At 44.8% G+C, this 11,773-nt stretch overlaps 1 protein-coding gene across 1 annotated transcript; it reads left to right on the top strand.

Annotated features, from left to right (window-relative positions):
• Positions 1 to 1,868: 1,868 nt before the first annotated feature.
• FITM2 (fat storage inducing transmembrane protein 2) lies at positions 1,869 to 4,903 on the top strand (the record flags this gene model as incomplete). The annotated part of the gene is made up of 2 exons (XM_082007339.1): positions 1,869 to 2,041; positions 4,261 to 4,903. The coding sequence occupies 2 exons, from the start codon at positions 1,869 to 1,871 to the stop codon at positions 4,901 to 4,903; spliced, it is 816 nt and encodes a 271-aa protein (XP_081863465.1).
• Between the last annotated feature and the right edge of the window lie 6,870 nt (positions 4,904 to 11,773).

Below are 11,773 nucleotides of genomic sequence, written 5' to 3'. Positions count from 1 at the left end.
AGGAACGGCGATCGGCTCCTCAGAAGGACTATTGGCCTTGGCTGGTACACATGGCAGCAAATACATGGCCCGAAAGTAGAGATTTACTCTAAATCTGCAGGACACCTGGACCCGGCTGAGCTTTGCTCACTGCCCTCGCAAGAATCCGCGATTTATGGAGATAATCCTCAGACATTTCAAGCTGGGCTGAAGATAGACACATTTCCAGCCCATGCCATCAATTCCATTCATCTGGAACAGGTGCCAAGCTTATGAAATCCTCCTGCCGTGTGGTAGACACCACAGCATGCTTCATTAGCAACCAGCCGAGCAGCTCGCCACCTCCAGCTCGCAGGCATTGCAAACAGTCTGGAGATCAGAGACCCAAACCTGGGAAGCAGAGGAGGCAAGGTTTCAAAGGCAGAGGGGGATTTAGGCAGACAATGCCGGACTCTGTAAAACCTGCTCCCAGCCCCTCTTATCCTCACTCGTTTGAGTGAACGCAGCTGTCTGTCCTTTCTAATTCAGGGGTACAATGCTGTGGCTGGAAGTGCTAGACATGGCCACAGCAGTCTTATTAAAAACAACATATAATAAATTGCCAAATGCCATTTACCCTGCATAACCTCCTTAGCTGAAACTCTCCATATCTACTGGAGCTGCTTTGATGTGTTCTTCTGCTCTTTCAGCCCAGATGTTGTCGTAGATTTGCTGACAATGGCTGCAAACCAGCTTTGAAACGCGCTCTGGCAAGAAATACTTTCCCATCCTGTTTTAGATAGGGTCTGCCTTTTTTTCCCCCCTCTCACATTTTTAGTACTGAGGCCGTTGGGATGAATAAAGGCTCTTTGTTCATTCAGCCATTTCTCCGCCTGCTGATGCTTTTTTAATTTTTTAAAAACTAAGTTGAAGCGACAGCGGCAGCAGTTCAATAGGTGAATAGGTCTCAAATACCACAGTGAGAGCCAATGCTCGGACACCACTTTCAGCTATAATAGTGAAAAGGGGCAGGAGCATTAGGAGCCCCAGAAATAATTTCTCTCTCTTTCTTAAGCCCCAGAAAAAAAGTAAAAAAAAAAATTCTACTGAGTGAGGGGATTCTCAATTTTTCTCTTGAATATTATGGTAAGACAACCTCTTTCAGAGGAGCTGGCACCTTATTCTAGAAGTAGCGGATGCTCATTTATAGGATGAGACAAAAGGGCCTCAAGTTGCACCAGGGGAGGTTTAGGTTGGATATTAGGAAAAGTTTCTTCACCGAAGGGGCTGCCAAGCACTGGAACAGGCTGCCCAGGGAAGCGGTGGAGTCGCCAGCCCGGGAGGGATTTAGAAGACGCGTAGATGTGGAGCGCAGGGACGTGGGTTACTGGTGGACCCGGCAGTGCTGGGTTAACGGCTGGACTCAGATCTCAGAGCTCTTTTCCAACGTAAATGACTCTGTGACTCTGTGGTATAGATAGCACAGCTCGTGAGCCCCGTACGGCCTCTGACGCTCCGGTCTGGAAGCAACCTGCCCCTCTGGCGACGGATGCAAAACGTAATCTCTGTTATTATTCTGGCACGTGAGAGCGGGAAATGGAAGTTTCTGAGCACATGTTTTGTTCCTCCGTCACAGACACGCAGCGAGGGCCCCGCCCGCAGCGGGACACACGGCTCCCCGGCAGATCCCGTACCGTAACGGACCAGCTTCTGCAACAGACTCGCGCCGGGCCCTGCAGGGGGCGCCCTCCCGCCCGCAGCGACCGCGCGGCAGTACGCATGCGCACAGTCCCCGTCGCGTTCCAGCGTGGCGGGTGCCGCGAGGGGGCGCTCGAGCGGCGCGGCGGAGGGAGGGGCCGGCGCCCACGTGACGCGGTACGGCGGCCGAGCGGGTGTGGCGGCGGCGCGCGATGGAGCGGCTGGAGCTGTGCGGCCGCGGGCTGCGGGCCGGGCTGGCCGCCGGGCAGGTGCGCCGCCGGCTGCCGTGGTTGCTGCTTGCTATCGTCCTCCTCGGGTCCGCCCTTAAGGACGGCGACCTGGTGCCCGAGACGCCCATGCGGAACAAGCGTAACCCGCTCAACGTGTGAGGAGGGGCGGTGGGGGGAGCGGAGCGCTAGAGCGGTCTCGTAGGGCTGAGGGCGCCCGGTCTTAACTGCAGCGGGTGGGGCGCGGGGGCTGTGCCGCTCTGCTATGGCCCCGTGTCCTCTCCCGGGGCGGAGGGGCCGTCGCGGGGCGCCGGCAGGCCTTTGCTGCGGCAGCAGCGGCGGGGAGGGGGGACCATAGAGGGCTGGGGGCACCCGCCTGCTCCGGCAGAGGGGCCCGGTGGGGCGGGCAGGCTCGGGAGCTGGGCTTTGCTTAGCTCGGTGCGGCCCGGGCTGCGGGAGAGGCGGTGAGTTCCTGAGCGGAGGTTGCGGGCTGTTGGAAGTGCTGCCTGTGGCGGCTGCTGTTAGATCTCCTGGCCCTGACCTCTGCTGAGGTGTACAGGACTGTAAGACTGCAGAACTGGAGTTTCTGGCTCTGTTTTTATTGGAAGAGGAAAAAAAGGAGTTTTTTTCCCTTCTTAAGCTCGCAGGTAATTCCTCATATTTGAGTAAGCTGGTAGTTACTGAACTGATTTCAAAACAAGCTGAAGAAAATAAGTCTTTTAGAGTCTTGTGTAAAAGCAGAGTTACTGCCATCCTTTTCCAGTATGTAGGCAATGATTTAACTGGCTTAGTCATTCTTTAAAACTACATTTGAACACTTTGAAGGGCATGAGGAAGGCGATGAGCTGGGCCAGTGCATGTGTGTTTTACCTGCTACAGATCAGAAAGTAAAGCTAAAATTGCTGTTTTCCACCGGGACATGAGGAATTTTGTACTTTATTGATTTGAATTTGTCATTTAGCAACATGTGGGAGAGGAACTGCTTTTAGTGTGATTGAAAAGAAGGATTGGCATGGATGCTTAGAGAGTGAAACTGGTCTTGCAGTAAAAAGGTACTACAGTTCAATTCTCTCTTTTTAAATAGAGGAAGGTTATCTGTACTGACAGATCCTGAAGCAATTTTTTTCCCCACAGATCACTTACCTGCTGGTTTGCTGGCAGCAAGTCTGTTCGCAGCCTTTTCTGCTTTTAATCATCTCAATAGAATGAGGACTTTATTTTCAATTACTATTCCATGGTAGCAGCTGTAGTTGCCACACAGATGCCACTTCTGCTGTAAAATTAAGAGGAAGGAGGTACTCCTCAAAATCCTGGGCAAGGCTCTGACATTTTTTGTTAGGGTTTTAATGAAGATACAGAACTCTGTTCCTACTTGGTTTTGTCTTCGATGCTGAGATGGTGATGATGACTATGTGTGTCTAGCTATAGCTCAGCCACAGCTGGGGATTCTGCTGTCTTTGTTTTTCAAACTGGGATGTGGGTAACGAGGGGGTGCACAGTTCCCCTCTCCCACCAGCTGATGGGAAGCAAGCTGCATTGGAAGGTGCTGATGGGAGAAAGAAGATTGTAGACTGTGGTCTCCTTAATTTGTTAGTAAATTCACGTGCACATGCTCCACTTCAAGATTTGAAAAGAACACTAGTTATGCAATACTGTCTCCTGCTAAACAGGATATCTGTACACCATCAGCTGGTTTTCAAGATTTTATAGGCATCACAGCAAAAATTTTCAAGACTGAGAGTGAATTCAGACATGGAAGGATTTGTGTGTGCCAAAGGAAAGCTCTAATCAACTGGAAGGACAGCAAAGGAACAAACACATTGTGCTGTTTCATTTATTTTATAAGGTGATGATGCAGGAAAAGCTTCATGGGCTGATTAGGGAAACGAGTCAGCCCTTCTGGCTATCTTACTCAGTATTAAGAGGCTGATCTGAGGTTGTGAAGGGCTTTGAAAGCAAACATAATTGAGATGGAGGAAAGGAGTCAGAGAAAGGGTTATTGTGGTCAGGGTGGCAAGCTAAAAATATATTCTTTGCAGCTGCATTTTGAGTAGGGCAGAGTTGAGAGGGTTTACAGCGTAAAAGTGATTGCAAAACTGAACCGCAAGTCTGAACAAGGGCTTAAGGTCCTAGGGAGTGCTGCCTGGGAGACAGTTGAAGTACCCGCTTGAGGAAGTATTAAGGTGTTGGGCCTGAGAGAAATAATGGGGAGAGGGTTAAGATTTTAGCTATGCTTTACTTTGAGGGGAGGGCACAAGTGTCTTAATTTTGATGGTTCTGAACACTGACCTTGAAAAACTACGTCTTCAAGCACCACCACTTACCCAGATCCTGTGAAGTTTCACACATGCATGTTTCTCTGGCTTTTCTCTGGCAGGTATTTTGTGAAGGTGGCTTGGGCATGGACGTTCTGGCTTCTGCTGCCCTTCATCGCAGTCACCACCTACCAGTTTGCTGAGAGCAAGTTCCTCTATGGTCCCACGAAGAGCATTTTGATGGTGCTCCGGCGTCTCAGTGCACTGTTAGTGGGCACTGCCATCTGGTACGTCTGCACTGGACTCTTCATGTATATTGAGAATCTCACCGGCATGTGCTCTACCTCGGGTAAACTCAGCGAGCCTCGCCGGCTGTATGCCACTAAGCAGGAGTGCCACCAAGACAACGGGATCTGGAATGGTTTTGATATCTCGGGGCACTGTTTTCTGCTCTCGTACTGTGCTCTGATGATTGTGGAGGAAGTGGCTGTGCTGGAAGGCTTGTCCGTAGACCAGAACTCTAAGCTGCGTGTTGTGATCAACGGCCTCTTTGTTTCCTTGTGTTTTCTCACCATGATCTGGGTGTTCATGTTTCTCTGCACTGCCGTGTATTTCCATGACTTCAGTCAAAAGCTTCTCGGTGTGCTGATAGGTCTGTCAGCTTGGTATGGGACATACAGATTTTGGTACTTGAAACCCTTTTCTCCTGGACTACCTCTTCCAAATATACCTTTAAGTTCAAAGAAATATAGTTATAGCAGATAAAATAACCTTTAAAATTTTGGGATTTTGCTTTCAGTGCTGGAGTAGTTGAATGTAGGAACGGTTACAGTATTACCACTGTAAGGAACAAGGTGATGGGCTGAAGGAAACCAAATCTGTACTACCTGATGGCTGGCAGGTGGTAATGAGCTTCTTCCCTGGGAGACAAAAAAAAAATTGGTATTGGAACAGGTCTGCTCTTGTTTAGGAGCTGCTGACTAGCATTCTCAGCAAAGAAATTGGAAGTTGGATCTGTTTCTTTTACTAATAAATGGAGGAGCAGGTCCAAGGCTGACAGAGGCTTTTGCTCTTTAAGAGCTTGACTGATCTCAAATGAATACTCCCTCTTTTTTTGATTTATTTATGTCAAAAGATTGTGGATGATCCAAACCTCATACTTTTTTTTAATATTCCTATTCGTATTGCCTTAACGGGAAAGCTCTAATAATGACAGTGATACCAAGTGTTGAGAAAATATCAATATTCGTTAAACCATTATATAGCTCAGTTGTAAAACTAGAACATCTCATGTTAACAAGTGTTAAATACACTAACTTGCCACAAATGCTTCTTAGCTGTTTGCACATTCTGCAACAAAGAGAGTAAATCTGAGGTGTAATGTCTTAAGCAGACTGTGACTTTAAATTCATGCCTGCCTTTGGAAAGGAAACTCTTAAAACAAGCCTTAACTTTCTCCTTAGGTGAAGTATCTGTCATAATATTTTTGTCATTTTATTCTTGACACAAAAAACAGTCTCCTTCAAATTTTGCTAAAAAGTCTAATATGACAATTGGGGTTTTAATTTTTTTTTAAATCTTATAGGAGTTACTTTAAAACAAGGAGTACTTTGTGGTATGTTTCTTCTAGAAGAACAATGACATTCTGGTGTTATGAACAAGTTAGCTTAACCTGCTCTTTCCCCGACTAGTCTGCTTGGTAGTGAATGAAACGTGTTGTTTATCACAGGAGCTGCAAACCAGTGTGCTTGAAGCAGTATTTATTCTTGCTTATCCAGCACCATCAATAAGCTACTTAATTTTGATTGCACATAAAGCTGTGGCCGCTTTTGATGTGGCTGGAAACCCACTACTGAATAAAACACTAGTATTATATAATGAATAGGTATGAAGTGGGATGGGTTTACTCATCATATCAATCAAACATTTAGCATAGTTTTTATCTTGAAAAGCTTTTTATTTTTTCATAAAGGCTTATTCATGTTGCAATTGCACAAAATCTGTTTGACAGTTGTGGTGAGCAAGACAGCCAAAAAGGTCTGCGGGCAAGGCTGTAGTGTCCGCTAATCTGAGAGCAGACTTGGATCTGTCTGGAGCATTTGACTCCAAGGTGGATATTTTGCTGAATATAGGGTATGATGCACTGTAGTCTAATCCCAGCACATTTCTTTTTGCCATCTCAACAGCTCCCTTTCAGCAAGGGAGCAGTAGCACTTGCAACAAATACAGCAGTGTTAATTCCGCGCTTGTGGTCCGCCTCTGAGGAGAGCTGTATTCACTTGAATTTCCACTGAATTCAGTGGCAAGTGGGAGTTCTTGTGCATCCTTAGAAAGTACAAATCGCCTCACAGAAAGAAGCTGTTTCAGGAGGTTATGTATTTTCTATCAAGCTCCTCTGTTTGATTTTTGCATTGAATTGCCTTTTAAGCTGACTCTTTGGAAAATTTGCACTGATTAACTCATATTGGGTTTAACTAAATTTGTTTAAACAATGCAAATTCATTTGCAGATGTTCTTTTGATGTAACGTAAGCCTGCTCCCAATAGAGTTAAGCTAGACTGCGAGCCACTTTCACCATGGAAAAGGATTATATACCCAGAAGGTTTTCTGATTGATTTCGTTAGATTTAAGTTTCTATTTTAGGTTATCTTTATGTAACTTTGCTATAGAGACAAGGCCTTGGAACAGGAAATGCTATTTCTTTAAACCAACTGACTTGCTGAAATTGTCTTCAGTTTCAGAAATGTTTTGTGCAATCACTATATGGATATTTCTGTCCACTTCTAACCAGTGTCATACAAACTTTTTATTATGGAAATAATGTGGGATACGGTTATTCACAAAGCTTTTATTTAAACAATGAAAGAAGAAAACTTTATCAGTGTTTGTGTCTTTGAGAATGTGTTTCTGATGTCTGTAAAGATACTGTTGCTGCTCTTAGTTTCCCTAAATGATCCAGTCTCGTGGTGTTTTTGTGACTACTGAGATGCACGATCAAACTGTCACTGATAATTCTGCAGTATTTGAATGAGTTAATATAGCACAGATTCTCAAGAGTACAGCGTATAAAAAGAAACAATACAAAAGCCATGCTTGACAAAAGCAAGCTTCCTAATGTGTGCCTGTTACACCAGGCATTATGTAGACATGAACAGTTGCTTATTGTAGCAAAGTGAAAGCCTAATCCATTGAAATATATGGAAGAATTCTTATGGGCTGTATTACTGCTTATGAGTTTGGAAATCTTGGTGTACGTGTCTCTCTCAGTACCTGGAGACCATGTGCTAACTGTTGCCTTAGAAGGTTCCCTTGTGCTCCCGGCCTTTTCTTTGCGCTTTTTGCCTCTATTTCAGAGCAATTCCTTGTACTTTAACTGGAAAGCAAAGGTTGCAAATTTTCTGTTCACATATTTGCAATCACCTTGATCTGAGTTCCTTCCCTCCCCAAATACACTTTTATCATTAAAATAAAAATACAGCCTCTCTACAACACATTCGCAGCCAAAGAGAAACAGTGCTGCGGCAAGTAGCTGGATTCGATGTCCTCTGCTGAAGGCAGAAGTGCTTTCTTTCAGCTGTCAACAGGTATTGTTAATTTGTTTTAAGTTGGGGGTTTTTTTGAAGTGTAACATTTTAAAGATAAATGTTCACATTTTGTAGTAGATTCCAAAAGGCAGCAACTGTAATCACAAGAAACACTTGATCTTTTTCTCCCTTTTTTTTTCCTGTACTAAAGTTAATTCAGTACGATAATCCTCTTGTTCCTGCAGAACTGTCTGTGTCTGAGGTATTATTTAGGGAACTTTGGTCTCCAGCATCTTACTGGCATATTACTCATTTCAGTGTATGTTTGCTCATTTTTCTTTGCCTGTGTTTAAGTCTAGCCTGTTTTGTGGGCTGACAGGACTTTCACAGAAGCGGCATTTGGCCTGACCAATGTGGCTGAGGCAGTTCTTGGTCTTGGTGCTTAAAACATTTTCCTCTGCTGGGGCCAGCAAGGAAGGGAGTCTCAGCTAGGACACAGTGGGAAGATTAACTGGATTTGGATTCATTTCACTCTTCACTTACCTGGGACGCTTTCAAATGTTTGCATCATTGGAGGCAAGATCAGGCAAACAGGAAAGTTCAGATCTTTCGTAAGAGCCATCTGAACAGCTCAGACTTTAAGCGTACTGAAACTGGGCTGTGATTCTTCCTCAGAGTCTTTGTTCAAAGCAAAATCATTCCACGAATGCTTCACTGGTGCTAAATGGTATTCTCAGTTTGTCACTTTATTTGTGTGTGCTGAAACTTAGGTTGTGGAGCAGCCACAAAAAAAAGAATCCTGTTTTCATGACAAAGTGAGAAACACCCAGTTGGGCCCTATGGCACACTTTAATGGAAAAACTGTAGGGGCTGTTGTGGTGTATTTAAAAATGTTTTGAAAAATCTGGCTTTAGTTGTGAATACAAGCCTAAAGTCACTTTTCATAGTGAAATAATACCTGTTTTTACTACTGTAGCTTAAAGCAGATCTCTGCAGCTTCTCTGCAATCAGTCTTTTCCAGCTCTTTCCCCAGCTCTTTCTCCTTGATCAGCCTGCGTGAACCTCTGTTCACTCAGAAACCTGTTTCCTGGGATTGCTTCTTTTCATAGCTTCATGTCACCTCCTGGAGTACAGATTAGTAATAAATGCTCTTTACCTCTGCTAGATGCATGCTTTGTTTTGTTTTCCCCTCTTTTTAGTATTTTGCCAAAGCTTAAGATGAAAGTAATTAATGCTAGGAAAAAGGCTGTTGTGACTCTGAACTCATAATTAACTGTTGTTAAAAGGAGTTGGTCTGTCACTGTAATGATGTTTACCTGGGAAAAACCACATGCCTAATTTATTGAAGCAGAACTATACCTGATGTACTTGAACTCATGAAGGAAGGAGAAGGTAACGTGACAGTGCCATTTGGTGCATCAGTAGTTAGCTTTGTCCTTTTTTTCGGGAGCGAGCACTGTGTTGTGTAAAGAGTAGCTTCACCTAGGTGTTTAGTAGGAAATTGTTAATTCATTTGAATGTGAGAAGGTTACTTTGGTGCTTAAACAAAGTATACAGTGAGAACATAGAGGTTGCAAGTTGGAAAAGCAGAGACGGAAATGACTATCAGCATTGAGTGCAGTCCCTGAAATTTCAGGCAATTATGTGGTAACATTTAAGCTGAAAGATTATTTTTAAACTACCCTCTGGCCATCACAAAACACAAGCAATGTCATGTGCCTTGCAGCAAGCTGAACAACTTTGCTGTAAAGCTTTGGAACTATAATATGGCACAGAAGAGTAGGTGAAGAGCTTTACCAGTGTTTCAGGAAAGTTGAGTATCAAGGGCAAGAAGTACTCAGAAAAATGCTCTTCCTTACCATGCTTTTCCTGACAGTGTGTCCCATGGTAGGAGATCTGCACTTGTATTGTGTATGTCCCTACGATGTAAGGCTGAAGGAAGAAAAGCATGGAACAAAAGTAAATATAAATGATTATTTTTCATCTCGTATCTCTGAAACCTTTTTCCATGTCCAGTCTAGGGTAATTTTGCAGTTTTAGGTCATGTATTCCCTCAGTGATGTAGTTTAATGCATTTAATCTGTGGGAAGCGTTGATGTCAGAGCAATAAATAGGCATATCCTTAATGTAAATGTCAGCTCTCTTCTGAAATCTCTTCCCTGAATCCTGTGCTGCCTCTGTTCCGCGGAGCCTTCCCCGTCTCGTGGGAACTGGGGAGAGGAGCGGTGCTGAGAGGTTACACGCGATGTGGCTGTACCAGTGACAGGCTTAACGGACCATGACTTGGTGCTGGGGAAAATTCAGCTAAATAGGTTGTGGCTAAAAACAGTAGAGCGTGATGGAGGAAGACAGGCAAAATTAATTGAAAATAAAGATGATACTAAACCCACAAAGCCTGTTATGTCCAAATGTGTGAATTGTCGCACCCGAACCCAGCAGGAGTGTGCTGACTGGGAATGGCACTTGGGGTCTGCCCTCTGTGTTCCGCAGATGATGGAAGCGAGCACCGGTTTAATGTGTGCGTGGTATAGTGTCATTCTAGATCAGAGCTCTTCTCGGCACTGTGCACCATTGCTCCGTCTTTGCCATAGCCTGACCTGACTGCTTTGGTTTCTAGAAGAATGGGAGTGATTTGGGGTTTTTTAAGATTTCCCCCCCCCCCCCCCCCCCCCCCCTGCTGATTGCCATGATTTGGAAGTTAGAGAGATGAAAAATGATGCCACGGTACCAGAGTATTTTTTTGTTTTCTGGGGATTTTTTTGTCTGTTTTTTTGGGGGGGGGTGTTTTGCTTGTGGCAAAGACTCTTCCCTATTGCTGTTCTGTAGTGGTTGGCTCCGAGGGCATGGAATGGAAAGAAATTGCTTTTGGTAAGCAAAAATAGAAGAGTGTTCCAGGAGGCTTGCAGCTGAGTGACATGATGTTGCGATGTAAAGAGGATGTGCAAACAGCGCTTAACTATGCAGAATGCTTAGTTCTATGTAAAGAAGTGCCTGCAGCATTATAAAGCACCCTCAAACCTGGTTACGCTCTGTTCTGATTACAAAGTAGTGGTGGCTTTTTTTATAACTTTCCTGGAGCTAAAAAGGATTTAGGTTGCTGGAGAGATGAGGTGCTGGTGGGAAAGGGCTGAGACAGGAGGCAATGAAAGTAGGGGCTTCGATAGGGTTATGTTTAAAGCAGGGCTTCCATTGGTCTGTGCTGTTAGTTAAGAGGTTTTTAGCAAGGCTGTATCTCCTTCATTTCTTGGCCGTTCTTTCTCAGAAGGTGGAAACGGGAGGTACTGTGTCCACTGATGCAGTTTCACAACCCGCGGGCTCCTGGCAAGAGAGATGTCTCTGAAAATGCTGAGGCATCCCTGGCTGGCTGCGGCAGGAGAGTGGAGTCACGGGAGTCCAGGAGAAAGGAAAGGGGTAGGATGGTAGAGAGGGGTAAAGAAAAAAAAAAAAGGCTGAAAGTAGATCATTGTGCAGATGAGAGAGACAAAAAAGGAAGGAAAAAAAAAAACCCCAAAACCAACCTATTGTGAGCTCTCAAGGAGTGGGTGGAGGTTGACGTGTTGCTCACTGATGCTCTTCAGCATCAAAGTTGCATGGAAATAGAAATAATCTGTGTTGGCAACAGCAGCTGTTGTCTGCAGGTAGAGCCTTGGGCTGCAGCACCCAGGTTACTGCAGTCCGCACCCTCTGCTTGCCTTGGCTGCAGCGGTAGACATCTGTCTTCTGACAAAGCAACTGTTCGTCTAAATTATTGATGGCATATGTGGTATTCTTTCTTTCGCTGTGAGGCATTTAAAGCAGACTGTTTTCTCTCTGTTTAATCCTTCAGAGGAAAGCATGTAAAATGGAGAGTGCAAGACAATGACAGCAAATATGTCATTTGGGCACGTTTGGAAATCAGCATGAGAAAAACATAGGAAATTTGTCGTGAATGCGCTTTATCCGAGAATACAAGTCCCAGTGTGTTTTCGCTACTGCCTAGAACCTTGAATTCAGTATTAGAAGCGGCTTGGTCTGAAACCTCTCCAATTTACCACTGAGGCCACGCTTTAGGAAATCCTTTAAGGATACAAAATCTGTCCCTGTTCACAAAATACTGACGCTGATGTTTTCA

Source organism: Phaethon aethereus, assembly GCF_964289735.1.
Source record: "Phaethon aethereus genome assembly, chromosome: 16".
NCBI classification, from domain to species: domain Eukaryota; kingdom Metazoa; phylum Chordata; class Aves; order Phaethontiformes; family Phaethontidae; genus Phaethon; species Phaethon aethereus.
Note: the sequence above shows the minus strand (reverse complement) of the source record. Positions and strands in the feature narration are given on the sequence as shown.